We start from the raw sequence: 17,667 nt of genomic DNA on the forward strand, positions 1-17,667 counted from the left end.
AACGATATATCGGTTTGCCTTAACAGACTTTCTGGCGAGTTAACAGAGTCGATATATCGATCAATTTTCCATTATCGCGTATATTTATGCATTCCTTCCCATCACTCATCACTAGCTTTAAATGAAAGTGGACACAGCGGCCATTTGAAATTATTTATTTACATATTGAAATTTAGACATTAGGCCTTGCAATTAAAAGTCAAATGCGCCGTTCGCAGGCCCCATCAATACGCAGGGCAGCCAAAATGGGTGCGGCTATTGAATTGAATGCCAAAAACGACAACAACGCTGCTGCGCCTCTGGAAATGCAATGGGGAACAGCAGGTGACTATAAAGGATTCAGGCCACGAAAGTACAATGAAGGAGAGAATCCGCTTGCCGATAAGCGTATCTTTCTAGTGCTTTGGCGCAAACAGTCCAACAAAAAACATAAAACCTGGACAGGCAATGGAACTCTAGAGGTGACTGCAACCAAGGCAACTTTGAAAGACGAAACGGGCAAAGTAATGGATGTTTTAACGTGTTTTAAGCATGAAAAAATTCAAGAAGATGCTCTACTAGAAATCGGCATGAGGGACGTTGAGATACAAGTGGAGCTAACGACCGCCGCCGAATGCATAGCGCAGCGGAAAGAAGAAATTGAAAATTGGTATCGCCAGCAAGAGGAATCTGTTGGTCTAGTTTCCGGGCACCAAGAAACCAGCGGCATTCCACAAAGGCCGCCGAACCTCTTGAAAAGGCCAAAGCGATTGCCCGAATGCAAATTCCTCAACGAAAGCTCAAGTTGTGTCATCCCAGCAGCTGCTCCTTTCAAGCTAGACGAATACATTTGCATGCTGGAACCGGCGGAACTTCAATATCAGACAATGCAGCTGCTTGCCGACTATTGTCGGGATTCGGGCATGGTAAGTCGCGAGCGTTTTGGTCACGATATATATATATATATTAATTAATTCCTCTTTTATATTATTTGGCATGATTAGCAACAAACATCCGCGTCGGCCGACTTTCTTCAAGTAGCTGAACAGATTTGCGATCATCCTGTGCTGCTGAAGCACATCGAGAATCAACCCGTTGTGTCGGACGCACTGGTACCACATTTGCCGCCCTGGCAAGAAATGGGGGTCTATGACTCTGCCAAATTTGAATTCGTGCATTTAATGCTCGACAATTTAGTAGCGGGGTGCGGCGAGAAGTGTGCCATTGTTGCAAACAGTCAGAATTGCCTGGACATCATCAGGGGCTACTGTCAATGCTGGGATATACCACACACACAAGTTGTCGATGGATTGCACGCCAACTGCTTCAATGCACCCAGCACGGAGGATGCAAAGGCACCAATGGTTGCCCTTCTAATGGCAAGCCAACTGCCCAAAGAGCGTCTAACTGGCTGCAAATATGTAATACTCTATAATTATAGCGCACGAGCTGCAGCTAGGCATTTATTGGCAGCGAACATGCGTATTTATACACTAATCACAGCTGACTGCTTGGAGGAGCGACAGTTTGAACAACACTTGGGACTGGTCAATAGCACCGATTCCTTAATGGATTTAATAAGCCCGCGTATGGAGGACACGCAACAACTGCTCAGAGTTCTGCAAAATGTGAGTAAATGCTAGAGTTTGTCAAATATTATTTTAAACTTTCTGCTGTTGCAGACATTAACGAGCTGGAGCCAATGGCAGCGACCCTTCAGCGAAGCATTTTTAAAGGTATGCAACGTTCGTAGCGCTAACTTAATCTGATTTTGGTTGATTTTTAATTTACAGGACACGTTTTTCAGCGATGAATTATCAAGCCTAAGATGCGTCTTCAGCAAGCTGCATAAAGATCCAGAGCTTCAAGTACTTTAAGAAACTATATTAAGTTAACATACTTTTTTGGTTAAGGCAATATGGCAAAACTTATTAAAGAGAGATTTATTTATGCAAGCTTTGTTCTACTTTAGAAGGTTCTGAACAGCGTCCATGCGCAGCGAGTAATTATTATCCTGTTCGTTGTAAATAACCTCATCGCACTTTACAATGGCACCAACAGCTAAATGCTTTTCCAGACGTGCCAATTGCTCGTCGGTAATATCAGCGGGCACGCCCAGCAGATCGTATTCGGTAGTTAATATGGGGAATATAAATTGTGGAGGGTATGGGCGAATATCATCAACATGAATTGGGATAATATTTCCGTAGTCGATAAATAAGATGCTGGGGTAACCGTCGCCCACTAGTTCCATGCACAGGCCTCGGCACCATTTGCCTTGGTATTTGGCAATACATAAATTGTTTTTTCTTAAAATGGAAAAATACACAAAATTAAAGATGACAAATATTTGATGCCTGTGCAGAGAGTCGACTTACGGGGCTGCATAGAATGCGCATTTGGCAACGGATTCGCCATAGAATTGAATGTCGCGCTGCATTTGAGTTATTTCGTATGCATAATCCAAAATAGTGCAGTGAATGACACCAAATTTGATGAACGTGTTATCCATGACGACCATGTCGAGGCCTTTGCCAGTTGGCAAATGCACGTGCTGCAAATACTGCAATCCAAAGCAAAGAAGAATTAGATAAAACTGGATGTAAGCACCAATTGGCCCTATCTTACATCCTCTTGATATCCACCCTCTGATAGTAATGGCTCCACGGGCGTTAGAATTGTCTTAATCAATCCATTTAAACTGCGATTTAGCTCGCTCTCAATGAGGACGACGCGTTGCAGGCCCTTGTCAAAGTCAAACTCACGCTCCGAGTACTTCAGCACAAATGTGTAGGTATGGTCCAGCTCATACAGCATGCTACGCACATTGGGGCACATGTAGCGCCTTGGTACGCGTCGAAGCAGCACGGGTACAGCATATCGCGGCAATGCTGCCAAATAGGCGCTGCACTCGTGCAGATATTCGAGCGTTGTAATCTCCACGTTGCCATAATCCACACACACCACATATACGGATTGCGGATTGTCGACATTAAGCACCATAGCTCGTACAGTTTGAATGTTGGACTTGTAGATGACTAACTGACCGCACTGCGGCAACTGAGTCAGCTTGGGCGCCAATTTGCCCCGCATCATGACGTCCGAGAGCACTTTGTAGTAGGCAATCTCGGTGACAATTTCGGCTGAGCGCACGTACAATACGTTGGTCTGTTCGAATGCGGTGATTTTGACGTTGCTGCCGGAGGGCGGCAGCTTTACCCTTGCGATATTTGCGGTTATGGTATCGTCAATCACGGGTGGCCTACCCTTGTCACAGCTTTCCTTGTGCGCAGCGGCTAGGGCATCAAAGCACACTGGATTGCAGAAGGGCATCCGGCAAAATTTGCAACTGTTGTCAGTGTAACAATTGCAAGCTAAACACTTCTTTGCCAATTGCGGGAACTTTGATTCACCATCACACGCCTTAGATTCCTGTTGGTTGTGGGGTCTATAAACCAATTGAAATATATTCAACTTTTTGTTTGACTATTACAAATACCTACGTTACTATTATGCGGCCGGATCGATAGTGAAGCACGGCCTGATCCTTTTCAACAATCTTCTGCAACTCGTAAGCTCCACATCGCTCCAGCGTGAACTCATATTTAACGTTCAGATAACGTTGATTCACATCGCTTACGGCCAGCAGCGAGTTTTTGGCGTTGTAGTCAGCTTTGATAACTATGGGAGATTTAAAGAACTCTGGATGCTTCTTTGGATTCGCCGACACTTGAATACTGCGAGATTCCAAATCCACAGCGTTTGCAGTTGGTTCTGATTCGGGCATTTTAGTTTCTTCCGACTCGTTTGGTTGATAGGGTAAAAAAGTGTCGTTTTGTTGTGAACGATTCTCGACACAAAATATAATATTTGGAAACTGACGAATCTTTGTCCAGGCTGCCTCAAGAGATCTGATTCGAGATAATGGAAAATTCACACAGTTCGAAAATCAAGGAAATACTTTTAAAAAACATACCCAATATTATGAAAATAAACACAAAATACACGTGAGCGAAATTCGATGTCGTGAATAATGTCGCCAAAAAAATTTCTCAACATATTGTTAGTAATAAATTGATTACTTTTTTTAATAACCAAGTATGGATATTGCATTTGTTTGGTAATCCGATCCTGTTTACAGTTATCTTTTGCAGGCGCTTCATTGACGCTTTCATATTTGTTTGAAGTCTCGTCAAAATAATGCTCAGCTAGGGGGTTCCAATCCGACCAATCGTTTTCAAACTTGTCCATTATTAAAAACAATCTTAATAAATGGTTTGTCTGAACGCAAAAATTTAAAATCGCATGTGCGCACTACGACTCAGAAACGCAAACAAATTACGAGCTTAGATTTCGGGTCGTCTTAAATTATCGATAGATCCTGCGCTTAACAGAAAAGTGCTTTAGTTAACAGAAGACAGACAGCAGTATGAAAAATGCGACTAATCGATATTTTTCTTGCAACATTAGCCAACACTTACAAGCTTATAAATAATATCCGAAAACAAACAATCTACAAGAGAAATGGTAAAAAACGAACCGAATTTTGTTGTTGAGCGCATTGTGGACAAGCGTATCACTGCGGATGGCAAAGTAGAGTATTTCATTAAGTGGCGTGGCTATCCATCCGGGGATAATACCTGGGAACCGGAGGAAAACTGTGACTGCCCAGCTCTCATACAAAAGTTTGAGGAGTCCCGAGCAAAATCTAAGAAGCGCGGGGAAAAGAAACCTAAATGTGAGGAAATACAGAAGCCGCGCGGCTATGAGCGTGGTTTGGAACTGGCTGAGATCATGGGCGCAACCGACGTTACCGGGGAAATTAAATACCTTGTCAGATGGCAATATTGTGACGAGTTCGATTTAGTGCCAAGCAGCCAGGTGTCGGAGAAGGATCCGCAGATGCTTATCGAATATTATCAGAAGATAGCACCCTACACTGGCAACATCAGTAAGCGCATGCAAGGCGTTCCAGAGGAATTGCGCGCAGTAGCGGCACAAACTGGCTACGCTGTCAGCAGTGCACCCACGGATGCAGTAGAGCCAACCGTATGCAACGTTGAGCCCGAACAGATGCCGGCCGTGGAACCAAACAAACAAGTGCCCATAGAGTTGGCCGTGCCGCAGGAAGAAGCGGCTGATACTGATATGGACAATGTTGGTGTTTCCTACTCTATACCCGTACCGGGCGTGGGTAACATTGCCATTGATGTGCCCATGGTCGATAATTGATTTTAGAGATTTACTTGATTAGAAATTAAAACAATTTTGAAACTATATTAGAAGGAACTCCGTTTAAATATGGTAAGAACTTTCTTCGTCTAGATTAATAGGCCCCAGCTGTCCAGTGCGAAAGAAGCTGATAAATTTTCGCGCGGCGGCCAATAAATTTGTCATCACTTCCACCTGTCCATTGTATTGCTTAACGCGATGGAACATCGCCTGCTGTTGTGCATATTCAGCAAGAACGGCGCTTATATTATCACTGGGACCGGAGGTTAGACCCAGTTTGTCGACGTACTCGTAGCGCCTGTGTTTATTCAGCCAGTACAGCAGATAGTCGGCTATCAGATCTTCGCCCACGATGTGATCTGGCACACAGCCAACTAGTGCCAATTTCATGCCCATTTCATCGTCGGTAACAGACGGCTGCAGTATGCCGGGTGTATCAATCATATAGACCAATGGTTGTTCTTGGATTTTAATGCGTTCGCCGACGGCTCGAGTAATGCCGGCCTCGGCGCCGACGCGTGCCGCGCTGCGCTTCTTCAGATGCACATTTCGCAGTACGTTAATAATGCTGCTCTTACCCACATTGGGAACACCAATAATCATAATGTTGTGCTCGGCACTTTGTGCTCTATTAAATCGACTACTTTCGGCCACCAACTTCGTTGCCAATGGCAGTATGTCCAATACGCCGGTATTCCGCTGATCTTTGCAGTTAGTGAAGAGAATGTTTCTCAGTTCGGGCTGCACTGTTCGCAGCTGCTTGAGTATACCACGTTGTTGCTTGGTCCCTATGAGGTCTACCTTATTCAGGACTAATATGTGTGGTTTGACGCCGTTGCCTGTGGGAGCAACATGTTTTGTCGTTAAAAATGCGTAAGCAAAGCATATCTCATATGCATACCTGTAATTGTTTCAAAGAATTGAGAATTCCGACCTGCTAGGGGAATGCGGGCGTCGTGTATTTCAACAATGCAATCGACGCTGCGTAGTTTCTGTTGTATTTGCCGCATACCCTTGGTCATGTGGCCAGGAAACCAATTGACGCGTTGATTTCGACTTGGTAGACGAAATACGGCACGAAAAGGATTCGCCAGCGACATGTTTATGTTCTCGGCGGCAATATCAGCTGTTTACGTATGACGTAACTGTTGCCCATCACAGATAATTACAGTTATCGATTAATCGATTAGTCTCGATGCTCGATATGTTTAACTGCAACTCGACTGGAAGTTATATATCAAATTTTAAATATGTACTCGCACAAGTAAAAAACCAGTCAAATATAATAACTATAATTTTAAACTCATTTTTATAAAATACATTTTGATCTAAATAATTATAATTAACCATAAGTGTTGTAGAAAGGGCTGTCATTTGTTGCAACGTCAACATATAAAAATGCTTCGAGTTTGGAAAGCTTATCTCTTATCTTTTTTTTTATAGAATTCTGATTCATTCTATACCTAAAATCTAAAATACATAATATTAAATGAATGCCATAAATTTTGACGACATAATTCTTGGTGACGTATGTTTTAAAAAATCGATGCGTTTAAAATGCAGACGAAATACTTTAAGACCATTTCTAGGTAATCAGTAACGGAAGCTTTATACAAGTATATAAAGCCAAATGGCTTACGAAAGATGTTGCTGTAAAAAAGGCACACATTAGCTCATATAATTCTATCAGAAGAGGAACCAAACAGCTCTTTCGTGCAAACCATGAGAATATCATATTTCTACATGGCACATCGATCGAGGGTCCTACTCTCTATTTGGTAATGGAATACGTGGATGGCGGATTGTTAAACAGCTTTTTACATACCGAACAGACGAAGTATGAATTGCAACATGTTATAAACTGGGCGCTCCAGATCGCCAAAGTAAGCGTATCTGTACACTAACCTAAGTATACCTTATTATCTTTGCTATTGGATAGGGTATTGGCTATCTGCATGACCAGGCAGTGGTCCATCGGGACATAAGCCCGCGCAGTATATTACTTTGTGATAAACATCGATATGTAAAGATTTATGATTTCTCTTTCGTAAGACAGCTGGATACCATTATGACTAGCAATGTTGGCGATATCGCCTATATGGCACCAGAGGTTGCACTATTTTTTTTTTTATTTTCAATTAATATTCAGCTTCACACAACGAGTTCTGTTTCCGACAGGTTTACAATAACGAAAAATACACCGAAAAATGTGATATTTATAGCTTTGCCATTACCCTGTGGGAAATGCTGTCACGGAAAAAGCCATTTGAAAGGTATACCGATAGTTCGACAATATGTCAAACAGTGGAAACGGGTATGTAATATGTTGATTTTTAATAGTTCATTATATAATCAATGCATAATAATCATATTAGGAGAACGACCGTCATTGGATGAATTGCAATTTCACTGTCCCGACAAGATTCAAGAATTGATGATCGGCTGCTGGAGTCCCGATCCGGATAAACGTGCTTCCATGAAAGATATTATTGTTGTGCTCAACGTTCATCAGCAAGTGTTTGATCTGAGCCTGTAAATTAATCAATTGATTAATTGAAATACGATGAAACTACAGCCACCTAATGTGGATAGAACACAATCCATAAAATCTTTTTTCCAAATTTCTACACAAAATCACATAGGCGTACTAAATTTAATCAGTTATCTAATACTGAACGTCATCTTTTGCATTTGTTTTGCAGACATATTTTGTACGATCGTCATATTTTCAATAGCACCCATAGTTATAATTTTTTATTTGAAATCTATAAAATACTCAAAATTGCGAGATGAGCAAAATACACGCCAAACTTTCAGTTACTTCAAAATTATCCTCTGTACATGAAAGTAGTAGTAGTATCGATGTGGCCTCCATCTTTCCAAAGCCATTGCCAGTACTGAAAGTCGGACCTGTGTATGATGAGAGTGGTTTTACGCTTAACGAAAGATTGGCTTTGCGGCAGGCTTGGAAGCTAATCAAGCCATTCGAGCGGCGCTATGGCAAGGATATATACTTTACGTGAGATGAGACAATTAGCTTGTCGAAACATAATGTTAAATAAGCATCAATTTGTAGCTTTATTATGAAATACTACAAAACATTTGAGAACTTTCGCTATAATGGCAAGCTTGACATGCATCGCCTGCATGGACATTCCTTGGCCTTTATGCGCTATATAAGCGCCGTAATTGATCAGAACGATCCGGTATTATTCCAAGCAATGTTGAGCGACAATCACATAGTACACACTCGCTGCCGTGTATCGCAGGAGCATATGAGGGTACATTTAATCTATGTATATTACGTATCATATTTTTCATCATATTTTTTCCATCTGCAGATGTTGATGAACGCTCTAATTGACTATGTGCTGGATAAGCTTCAGGATGTTAGCTCGGCAGCATTGAAGAGCGGCTTTCAGCGACTCCTGGAGAAGTTTCAGGTATATTTCGATCAGCAGAACGTTAGCTTTATAGCATACAAGCGAAGTCTGAGCAAAGATAGCCTCTCTGCTCACAGTGAGCAGCAATAAATAATTAAATCACTCATACGACATGTAGTACCTCAATTGATTTAGATTTAAATGCAATATATCCATGCTCTCGATCAATCTTTAGTTTACCCAAGGCTCCATCCGCATATGCCCCGCCTTCATCCAGCTAACTGACTGACGACGGGTCGCGTATGTCAATGCAAATCGAAGCGTCAGTGCGCAGTCGACGCTGGCGTCGCTGCTGCTGTCGCGCTATGCGTACGCACATATGTACATATCAATTGACGACGCCGCGTCGCAGTCGACGCGCTGCGCTGGGTCTTGGCAGCGTTGGCTTTTAGCTGTGCTGTTAAGCGCGTTTCCTTAGAGAAATTCAGTTTTGCTCGGGCTCTCAGTGCGCCCATCCACACGTTTCGATACTAAAAACGTTGCCATTCAATTTAAACTGGAACAAAAAAAAAAATTAGTTAAATAAATTAACATTTAACATTTTAACACCATCAAAATAAATTCTCGGGTACTTTTTATATAGACTACATTAACTATGGTTGCCACTGAGGATATTAAAAAGGTAAGAACGTATCAACTTGGAAAATAACCCAAAAGCTGAACCTAAATTCATTTAAAATCTATAATTGCATTTTCAAATATGTTCAAATTTGTTGCCAAATAAATTATCAAAATGTTATTAATTACTTTTCCAAAAATCAAGTGCTTTTATTGGGCTAAGCTAATGATCAGATGGTTACTGAAAAGTATGCTATGCTTAGGTCTGATAAAAGTTTTGATATGCTCATCATTGGTTTTATACTAATGCCCAGCATTGTATTTGGTTAAGTGAATATTTGATATAAAAAATCCACAATCTTTAAGCTAATTTATTACCCATTAGTTCCTACTTTAGGTTAGATATCTTATCTCGATCCCAACATCGGAATTCTAGTGCAAACCTCAAATCCTACCATGACTTTTGTCGAATTTTGAATGTTTACTTTATTACGTCTATTGCCAAGCCATTAGATTTCATAAATTATTAAACGTCATCCTATCAGAGACCATGAACATAAACCCCACATACAAGCAATGGACTACTTGAATAGCTTACCTTGGTTTGTGGGCCAATTAATGGAGCAATTAAGCAAATGACTGGATTAGAACTTTTCGTTTTTGCTTTCAGTTAACAGTCATAAGAGTATTTAACTACAAGTACCCATAGCTCTCGGTGTGGACAAGCGGGCAATAAATAATCACTTGACTCTCCAATACGTGCTTATGCATAATATTTTTCGACAGCCACACATTCTACTGGGTAACTCATAGTTGCGTACTCCCTTCCATATAAATTAAATTTCCAAAAAAAAAAAAAAGTATATTTGGGCAGCACTTAAGAAGCCACGACAATACGTAAGTTCACGTGAGAACTGCCTGTTTTTGATAATGACCAATTAAAGACCTTTAAATGTGACGATTTATGATTTAGATTTTCATATGTACGCTCATATATATATATATATACATGCTGGCATTTAGATTAGCAGAGACATACTCTCTGCTGATAACAGTGATAAGTAGAGACACGATATTATAGACTATATTAAACTTATGTCGTGCATTGTCAAAAATTGAATATTGTTTTGTTTTATCGCGCAAAAAAAAGGCACATATTTCACATTGAATACACACATACATATACTCATATATACACATGCATATACATACACAAGCACTATATACTCTATAGCTTAGTGTTGTTGCCGTTCTGGACCCTATCGCTTATTGTTTATGTTTCCAGACCGGACATGTTTGAACATTTTTATCTTGTTTGTGCGAGCTGTCGAGCAATCTGCGAAGCAACAATAATATTTACATGTCTGTTGGCCAGCGCATCCGCCATAAACAATGCATTTTGCAGCCTTAGAATGCGCACCATAAGAAATGAATATTATTATTACTTGGGAAATGTCTATAAGTCGTATTAGCTTGAAATGAATGAATTGATTCAAAGATTCAAGCAACAAGATCTTATACTCATTTAGAAACTTCACACACACACGCTCGAAACGAAAAGAAATGTAACCTTGCCTATGTTTGGCATAAGAGCACACACATTCAAACATACGCAATGCATGCACCCATACATGCATAACACATCCAGCCATGCATGCACGCACACATACATACAAGTTTTCATACATACGAACGAACGGGCAGTGGTTGGTGCTGAGCAAGAATATATGTACATATGTATGTATATAGTTTATGCGATCAGAGAAGCCTTTTTTCGGCTTATATTCTCGCAAAATACTATCTCCAACTAGTATCGACAGGTAATGTTATCAATTGAGACTGCACGCACCTTGTTGTGCGCCACTGTACTCTTGTACACACCCTTAAGTTAAACAGCAATAGAATTTATAATTGATTCTTTGTCCCTTAATGCAAATAAAAAATAATTCTTTATGGGATTTTTAATCACACATTCTCTAGAGCTGCTGAGAGCAAATAAATTTCAGAGCTAGCCTGTGCGCAGCACACGATTCAGCGACCGACGACTACAACGAGCGATTGCCGAGAACCGTTGTCTTCGTGTTCTGCGAAAGACACGAGGCGCAACGGCGTCAACAATACTGGCGCCGATGCCGATGCCGACGCCGATGTTGATGTCGATGATTGCACTTGACATTGGGGCATCGGCAAGGGGGAATTGGCAAAAAGTAAACAGAGCAAAGAAAACGAAAAACTAATTAGCATGTGATGCGCCTCCTTTGACTGGTGGGTGTGTCTCTCGCTCTCTTCGTTTCTCCGTCTCTCGGTCGCTCTGCACGGCAAATGCATTTTATAGGCTCTCCCCTCGCTCGTTCTCTCTCGTTCTAGCTGACCTGTTGTTGTTATTGTTGTTGCAGGGTATGGCGACAGGTTTATTTGACATTTGAATATCAATTGACGCCATTAAATGCAATTACGTTTGTCTAGTACGCTTTACAATTAAACATTCCGTTTTGATAACATTGATGTGCTCGTTTGCATTCCCAAAAGGATTTCAATATCACACCCAGATATAGATATATATAAAATGTGTAAATACATTTGTACTTACGACGTAAATTTGTTTGCTTTTCAGAGGGTATTTGAAGTATTTTACGATATCTTTAATGAACATATTATACCGTAAAATAGTTCGAAATAATACTGAACAGGGCAACAAGATGAAGCTTTATAGCCATATCTAAATCGCGCCTATGGGAATTGGGAATTTCCCAATTGGAATGTGCTATAATGATAATTATTTCTTACTATGTTGATCTTTTGCTTTTGGGAATGCTCAGGAAAATGTAGTTGACAGAGCTTACTGGAAAATAAATTATCAATATCGTGCATCGGTAATGGAATTTGTTATTAAATAATAATACCTACAAAGGGAAATAAATCTCTCGCCTCTCACAGACAACTATTTTGTCTGTTTTTCTAATGATATTCACATACGTATTTGTGATTACGTGTGTATATACAAAGTACAGATGCAAGTGTATATCCGTTTAGTTTTAGTTATTCTGCAAGTTTTAAAATGCTTTTACCTGACGCATTTGAATGTCGTCGAATGGCATTTTTGGCAAGTGCAACAGCAACGCAATTTTTTATAGACATTACAGGAAGTGTTTGTTTAGTTGGACGCGGGGGCGTATGCGTAACATTTGTGTATGTTTGTTATGAAATCGTTCAGAATGTGCTACAATTATGAGCGCGACTATATACAATCTATTTCCTAGTATCTCAGACACAAATCTAATCCTACCTAAAATCAATTATTTAGTTCTTTATATATGAACATCTTTAAGATAATTTTCTTGCACCTTTGGACACTCGTTCGAGTCCACGATGCACTTTTCTATTGTGTCTGACGTAAAATACGAAATGTTGTGCATTTAAATGCGCGTAATCCCAATGAAAAGCCAAAACAACACGTAAAATAAATAGCATTTTACCGAAGTTTAAATACCCTACAAAAAGTCAACACAAACTACATGTATTTCAGTTTATATCAAAGTTAATATAACAGACTATAGACTAAGAGTCTGAACAGTCGACATATACATTTTTCTAAAAACTCGACTTGTACTTTCATTCGATAATATCTGCGTTCTAGATCATTTAAAACGTTACGAATTTGCTAATGTAATCGGAAAATGCTGCCAGAATATCTAGAGAGTATCGGCCAAAATAGAAGAAGCGCCGCAAATTTAAAGATCTGAGAAGAAAATACGTTTTTCGAAGAGTCGCCAAAACAGTCGTCTCCAACTGTGTTGGCCGCACGGACCAAAAAAAAGCGCGGAGCCATCAACTAAAATTAGCGGAAAATACAATTTTCTTTTGTATATAAATACAATATAGGCACATTAACATCTATCTATATATGCAAATGTTTAATGACCAAATATCATAATAGGAAAAATAAAAGTCGCGACAGAATATAAAGATCGAAAATACCTATAAATAAAGTGTCTATAAACTGTGCGTCTGCTGATAGCTTTTGTGTTTATATAACGCGTTCGGGAATACTCTCAATTGGCCAATTCCCAGAGAGTTGACAATGGACTCGGATAAAGTAGTGCGCGCCATGGCGCGCTGGTGGCAGGTAATGGCCCAATATTGGCTTATTCCAATGCAGGAGACAGGGCAACATTGAAATGCACACACCTTCTTTTTAAAAATAAGCACACACAGATACACACACATCGATTCTCAAATATTTATACACAAAAGTCGTATATCTATCAGTTCATTTATGCATTATTATTTACATTATTTTTGCTTATTTTGATCGGCTTTTGCGATTTCTTGCGTATCATGACCTCCAATTGCTCTTTATGTGGCATTTTAAAGTTCTTGAATCATATAATACCATATATATATATATATATATATATATATATATATATATATATAGGCTTTAATATAAGCTCGCCGGCAAATGCTTAGCTCATTTTGAGCAGAACTTTGTTAGCAAAAAATGTTTGTCTTTGGCCCAGTTTGTGTGGCAGCAACCGACAGCACGTGTCGTTGCAAACAAAAATAGATTCAACGTAGAAGTCAATAGTCGATGCGATATTTGAAATATTTTGAAATCTCTTGCTCTGCATAGACCGTCAGCCAAGAGGATACCGATGCCGCGTCACGCAATCCCATGCTCTACGATCCGCTGCAGGACGGCGTTGTGAAGACCTCCAAGACACGTCAATATATTGCTGCACTTGTGGGTAAGTTTACGTTTGAGTATTGCACAAATGTTGATAACCCAAACACTTGTTTGCTTGAATATACACTTGCAGTTTGCCTGGGCGCAGTCGCTGCTGGCACAGCCTTGGCCTGGACGAGTCCTGTGCTGCCGCAGATCAGTGTGCGTACGCCCGTCAATATTACGGAGATTGCGACAAACTCCACTGGAAATGCGAGCAGTCCAATTACGCAGACTGCGCCCCACGATGATGAACTACAACTAACTGTGGCCCAACGTAGGTTACTCATTTAAAAGAAGTTTTTCTTGATATGGATACATTTAGATGCACATTGAAATCGATTCATAATTTGTTTACTTGCAGAGACCTGGGTTAGCTCGCTTTTGGCCATTGGCGCCTTCTTGGGCGCTCTGCCCACGGGCTATATTGCCGATACAATTGGCAGGCGTTACACGGCGCTGGCCATGGATGTCCCATTCATTTTGGCCTGGCTGTCGATCAGCTTTGCCAAATCAGCCGGTTGGCTGTACTTTGGTCGCTTTCTAATTGGTAAGCCCAACAACTTGTGCAAACCTTCGGCTTGTGAACCCAGTCTACGAATCCTTTAGTAATGCACGTTTGATTTTTGCGGTCTTAATTCCGGTTTGTTGCCTTGCTGACAATTCTAAGTGAATATTTGATGCCGTTTTAGGCATATCGACGGGCAGCTTTTGTGTGGTGGCACCCATGTACATCTCGGAGATAGCTGAGACGAGCATTCGCGGCACCCTGGGCACACTCTTCCAGCTGTTGCTCACAGTGGGCATACTCTTTATTTATATAGTGGGCGCCATGGTCTCATGGAGTACTCTCAGCATAATGTGCCTGTTTGTGCCAATCGCGTTGTTTGTGGGCATGCTCATGCTGCCGGAGACGCCCGTCTATCTGCTAAAGAAGGTGAGCATTGTTCATCATAATTTCTTTATTGGATCTAATTGCTGTTTCTGTCCGCAGGGTCGTCGTGCGGATGCGGCATTGTCTCTCAAGTGGCTCTGGGGCCGTTATTGCGATTCGCGCAGCGCCATTCAGGTCATACAAAACGATTTGGATCAGGCGAGCGCGGATGCCACGTTCTTGGATCTGTTTACGAATCGCGGTGCTCGCAATGGACTCATCATCTCCATTTTGCTGATGTTTTTCCAGCAGTTTTCGGGCATCAATGCGGTCATCTTTTACACGGAATCCATATTCAAGTCAGCCGGCAGCAGTTTGGATGCCTCAATTTGCTCCATCATTGTGGGCGTGGTGCAGGTGATCATGACGCTGACCTCATCCCTGCTCATTGAACGCGCTGGCCGCAAGATATTGCTGCTCTTCAGCAGCACCGTGATGACCATTTGCCTGGCCATATTGGGCGCTTACTTCGATATGAAGGAGAGCGGCAAGGATGTGACACATATCGGTTGGCTGCCGCTGCTGTGCATGGTGCTATTCATCATTACCTTCTCTGTGGGCTATGGTCCGATACCCTGGCTGATGATGGGCGAGCTCTTTCTGCCCGATGTCCGAGCGACTGCCGTGTCGCTCACCGTCATGGCCAATTGGCTGTGCGTGTTTGTGGTTACCAAATGCTTTGGCATCATGATCACCGACTGGGGCTCGGACATGACCTTCTGGTTCTTTGCCGGCTGCATGGCCGTTGCCACAGTGTATGTGGCACTTGCGGTGGTCGAAACAAAGGGCAAGACCTCCAGCCAAATACAAACGTGGCTAAGCGGCCATTAAAAAGATGATTCGAGCTAATTAAGCAGAACAGGCCATGGGCAAAATGACGCATACGCCGTGTGCCACGCACAATGTACAATATTTATCATATGGTTTTATTAGTTTAGACTTATTTATTTTTTAAGTACTCAGCCAAATGTTGTGGACAATTTCTCCAGCTCGATAGAGAACGAGATTCGTCTTGCTATTTTCGTCGTCTTCTTAATGTATTTGATATGTATGTGTTAAGTGTGTGCGGCTGTAAAGACATGTGTATATGTTTAAATAAATGTGTATATATAAATATATTATTAGCAACCCACTCAAATATACATACATATATGTTGCATTGAACCCTCCGATAACCCATCACCCGGCCTGTTGATGGGCTGCATTGGGCGCCTGGCGACGGCAACGCCCCTTAAATTTGCGGCTAATCAGCAGCGGCTGTCATAATTAATTCGGTGCACAGTCATACGACGAGATGCCCTGCTGGCCACGCCCACATTTGGCGCCGTTAGCAATCGGTTCGCTTCCCGTTGGCCCTGCACTTGGCCTTCGGGCATTGGCAAGGTCGCCAATTGATAGATAGATAGATAGATAGATAGATAGATAGTCCGACGCACCGACGCAAATTGATTCGATGCCAGGTAGCGTCAATTACAGGCATTGTTGTTGTTCCACTTTTCAATTGCCAGCACTCTTTTTTGTCGTATGCAAATATTTAACTACATTCTTTTCCTGTTGCCACCAACACGATGTCAGGAAGCGCCAGTTGGGAGCCCCCCTTCAAACACTCATAGCCAAAGCGGCTGCCTGCTCACATATGCAACAGGTTGTTGTTGTTGTTGTTGTTGTTGGTAGTAAGTGTCTCTATAATGCCATTTAAGCCAGCTACAAATTGCCAGCAGATAACGTCTCATTGGATATCATATTTATATGCCTGCTTATTGTAACTGTTGCCGAAGTGTCTGGCAAATAAATTGTTTGATTTGTTAAACACTTGACAGTTCGCTATCCGAATTAGCAAATATATCTAATGGGCTAGGCATGCTCCTGTCAGATATTGTTTACATGCAAAACAGGCCTCGGCAAACTATGACAGTAAGTGCTGTAGGTGCACCATTAGGGCGGTGCTTCGGGAAATTGGTGAAAAACGATTGTATGTAATCTTATTATTTAGCATTTGACAAACTTTAATCCAAATTATAAACATCTACCCTGTTAAATGTTGTTTACAACCTGATTGATCGAATTCGAGAAACCCGGGAGATATGATCTTATACGCGCAGCAAGAATTTATATATATTTCTATTATATTCACTTGTACTAAAGGAAAACCAAGCTTACTTACTATTTCGTTGCAATAATAATGTCCTTTTAAATATCGCCGTACTATGCGATTCTCATGAATTCAAGTAAGGTTCAAAGATTTTCTGCTGTGCTTCTCCTTCTAATTGCCATTTTCTATCTTTTAATCTCCTGTTATTATTCTTAGATATGCTATAATGTACTTTAGAGCTTAGTATTTCTTAAGCTTAGCATCATCCAATAAGAGTACTCTGTCAGGGAATGAAATGAAAATTGCAAAGAAATGTACAAAGTAAAATCAACTGCTGATTTTTAATCGAATGAATCATTTCTAAGCGAGTCAATGTGTTGCAATAAAATAAAATAAGTCACTAAACTTTGATAATCCACTCACAGTGGACTCCAGTGAAATGTGGAAACCAGTTTTGAAAGACGAAAAGGTGCCACGCGTCAGTGAACGGAACCGGACCTCAAATTCGATTGGCTTCCTTTTGCATCACCGAATCGAGCCTCCTTCTTAATATAAGCACGTTCGCTTTTATTTATAAATCGATCTGTCTTATATCATTCATTTTGTGCTGTAACCGATTCCAACAACGATTCTGATTCCGGTAGTTATTGCCTGTGTGTCTGATGACGCAAATATATTTCCAATTAAAGAAACGAATCAAAAT

At 41.0% G+C, this 17,667-nt stretch overlaps 7 protein-coding genes across 12 annotated transcripts; 5 read left to right on the forward strand and 2 right to left on the reverse strand.

Moving 5' to 3' along the window:
* The first annotated feature begins 105 nt into the window (after window positions 1-105).
* LOC6630810 (uncharacterized) lies at window positions 106-1,929 on the forward strand. 4 transcript variants are annotated; one of them, XM_015171475.3, is made up of 5 exons: window positions 106-461; window positions 531-905; window positions 984-1,607; window positions 1,662-1,715; window positions 1,773-1,929. In XM_015171475.3, exons 1-5 carry the CDS (start codon window positions 204-206, stop codon window positions 1,854-1,856), a joined length of 1,395 nt encoding a protein of 464 aa, XP_015026961.1. In that variant the 5' UTR covers window positions 106-203; the 3' UTR covers window positions 1,857-1,929. The 4 variants fall into 4 exon arrangements, with proteins under 4 accessions (XP_015026961.1, XP_015026959.1, XP_002054278.2 ...); XM_015171473.3 differs by having other exon boundaries at window positions 106-324; window positions 400-905; XM_002054242.4 differs by having other exon boundaries at window positions 106-905.
* Window positions 1,849-4,337, reverse strand: vret (vreteno). Its single transcript, XM_002054241.4, has 5 exons — window positions 3,956-4,337; window positions 3,483-3,890; window positions 2,608-3,427; window positions 2,358-2,542; window positions 1,849-2,288 (listed from the first exon to the last, which is right to left on the reverse strand). Exons 1-5 carry the CDS (start codon window positions 4,228-4,230, stop codon window positions 1,943-1,945), a joined length of 2,034 nt encoding a protein of 677 aa, XP_002054277.1. The 5' UTR covers window positions 4,231-4,337; the 3' UTR covers window positions 1,849-1,942.
* Window positions 4,338-4,432: 95 nt separating this feature from the next.
* HP1c (Heterochromatin Protein 1c) lies at window positions 4,433-5,256 on the forward strand. Its single transcript, XM_002054240.4, has one exon. It carries the CDS (start codon window positions 4,504-4,506, stop codon window positions 5,209-5,211), a length of 708 nt encoding a protein of 235 aa, XP_002054276.1. The 5' UTR covers window positions 4,433-4,503; the 3' UTR covers window positions 5,212-5,256.
* On the reverse strand, window positions 5,208-6,351 carry LOC6630807 (mitochondrial GTPase 1). The gene is made up of 2 exons (XM_002054239.4): window positions 6,113-6,351; window positions 5,208-6,050 (listed from the first exon to the last, which is right to left on the reverse strand). The coding sequence occupies exons 1-2, from the start codon at window positions 6,309-6,311 to the stop codon at window positions 5,275-5,277; spliced, it is 975 nt and encodes a 324-aa protein (XP_002054275.1). The 5' UTR covers window positions 6,312-6,351; the 3' UTR covers window positions 5,208-5,274.
* Window positions 6,352-6,604: 253 nt separating this feature from the next.
* Window positions 6,605-7,747, forward strand: Takl2 (Tak1-like 2). Of its 2 annotated transcripts, none has more exons than XM_015171476.3 (5): window positions 6,605-6,739; window positions 6,801-7,094; window positions 7,151-7,321; window positions 7,390-7,525; window positions 7,587-7,747. In XM_015171476.3, the coding sequence occupies exons 1-5, from the start codon at window positions 6,701-6,703 to the stop codon at window positions 7,745-7,747; spliced, it is 801 nt and encodes a 266-aa protein (XP_015026962.1). In that variant the 5' UTR covers window positions 6,605-6,700. The 2 variants fall into 2 exon arrangements, with proteins under 2 accessions (XP_015026962.1, XP_070063838.1); XM_070207737.1 differs by having other exon boundaries at window positions 6,607-6,739; window positions 6,801-7,048.
* Window positions 7,748-7,999: 252 nt separating this feature from the next.
* glob3 (globin 3) lies at window positions 8,000-8,762 on the forward strand. The gene is made up of 3 exons (XM_002054237.4): window positions 8,000-8,230; window positions 8,288-8,492; window positions 8,553-8,762. The coding sequence occupies exons 1-3, from the start codon at window positions 8,001-8,003 to the stop codon at window positions 8,742-8,744; spliced, it is 627 nt and encodes a 208-aa protein (XP_002054273.1). The 5' UTR covers window position 8,000; the 3' UTR covers window positions 8,745-8,762.
* Window positions 8,763-9,085: 323 nt separating this feature from the next.
* LOC6630804 (facilitated trehalose transporter Tret1-2 homolog) lies at window positions 9,086-15,990 on the forward strand. Of its 2 annotated transcripts, none has more exons than XM_002054236.4 (6): window positions 9,086-9,276; window positions 13,846-13,960; window positions 14,033-14,215; window positions 14,303-14,488; window positions 14,631-14,875; window positions 14,933-15,990. In XM_002054236.4, the coding sequence occupies exons 1-6, from the start codon at window positions 9,250-9,252 to the stop codon at window positions 15,701-15,703; spliced, it is 1,527 nt and encodes a 508-aa protein (XP_002054272.1). In that variant the 5' UTR covers window positions 9,086-9,249; the 3' UTR covers window positions 15,704-15,990. The 2 variants fall into 2 exon arrangements, with proteins under 2 accessions (XP_002054272.1, XP_015026964.1); XM_015171478.3 differs by lacking the exon at window positions 9,086-9,276 and adding an exon at window positions 13,009-13,338.
* The last annotated feature ends 1,677 nt before the right edge of the window (window positions 15,991-17,667 follow it).

Source organism: Drosophila virilis, chromosome 2, assembly GCF_030788295.1.
Source record: "Drosophila virilis strain 15010-1051.87 chromosome 2, Dvir_AGI_RSII-ME, whole genome shotgun sequence".
NCBI lineage: Eukaryota > Metazoa > Arthropoda > Insecta > Diptera > Drosophilidae > Drosophila > Drosophila virilis.

Excerpts from the sequence above, each read along its gene's own strand:
- LOC6630804 (XM_015171478.3), top strand. The coding sequence starts at position 13,294 with ATGGACTCGGATAAAGTAGTGCGCGCCATGGCGCGCTGGTGGCAG. Across the intron at positions 13,961-14,032 it reads ATATATTGCTGCACTTGTGG|TTTGCCTGGGCGCAGTCGCT; the intron begins GTAAGTTTACGT and ends ATACACTTGCAG. Across the intron at positions 14,216-14,302 it reads ACAACTAACTGTGGCCCAAC|AGACCTGGGTTAGCTCGCTT; the intron begins GTAGGTTACTCA and ends GTTTACTTGCAG.
- HP1c (XM_002054240.4), top strand. The coding sequence starts at position 4,504 with ATGGTAAAAAACGAACCGAATTTTGTTGTTGAGCGCATTGTGGACAAG.
- Takl2 (XM_015171476.3), top strand. The coding sequence starts at position 6,701 with ATGAATGCCATAAATTTTGACGACATAATTCTTGGTGAC. Across the intron at positions 6,740-6,800 it reads ACGACATAATTCTTGGTGAC|GTAATCAGTAACGGAAGCTT; the intron begins GTATGTTTTAAA and ends GACCATTTCTAG. Across the intron at positions 7,322-7,389 it reads TCGCCTATATGGCACCAGAG|GTTTACAATAACGAAAAATA; the intron begins GTTGCACTATTT and ends TGTTTCCGACAG.
- glob3 (XM_002054237.4), top strand. The coding sequence starts at position 8,001 with ATGAGCAAAATACACGCCAAACTTTCAGTTACTTCAAAATTATCCTCT. Across the intron at positions 8,231-8,287 it reads GGCAAGGATATATACTTTAC|CTTTATTATGAAATACTACA; the intron begins GTGAGATGAGAC and ends ATCAATTTGTAG. Across the intron at positions 8,493-8,552 it reads TATCGCAGGAGCATATGAGG|ATGTTGATGAACGCTCTAAT; the intron begins GTACATTTAATC and ends TTCCATCTGCAG.
- LOC6630807 (XM_002054239.4), bottom strand. The coding sequence starts at position 6,311 with ATGTCGCTGGCGAATCCTTTTCGTGCCGTATTTCGTCTACCAAGTCGA. Across the intron at positions 6,051-6,112 it reads ATTCTTTGAAACAATTACAG|GCAACGGCGTCAAACCACAC; the intron begins GTATGCATATGA and ends TTGCTCCCACAG.
- vret (XM_002054241.4), bottom strand. The coding sequence starts at position 4,230 with ATGGACAAGTTTGAAAACGATTGGTCGGATTGGAACCCCCTAGCTGAG. Across the intron at positions 3,428-3,482 it reads TCCGGCCGCATAATAGTAAC|ACCCCACAACCAACAGGAAT; the intron begins GTAGGTATTTGT and ends ATTGGTTTATAG. Across the intron at positions 2,289-2,357 it reads TGCGCATTCTATGCAGCCCC|AAAAAACAATTTATGTATTG; the intron begins GTAAGTCGACTC and ends TTCCATTTTAAG.
- LOC6630810 (XM_002054242.4), top strand. The coding sequence starts at position 204 with ATGCGCCGTTCGCAGGCCCCATCAATACGCAGGGCAGCCAAAATGGGT. Across the intron at positions 906-983 it reads ATTGTCGGGATTCGGGCATG|CAACAAACATCCGCGTCGGC; the intron begins GTAAGTCGCGAG and ends TGGCATGATTAG. Across the intron at positions 1,608-1,661 it reads TGCTCAGAGTTCTGCAAAAT|ACATTAACGAGCTGGAGCCA; the intron begins GTGAGTAAATGC and ends CTGCTGTTGCAG.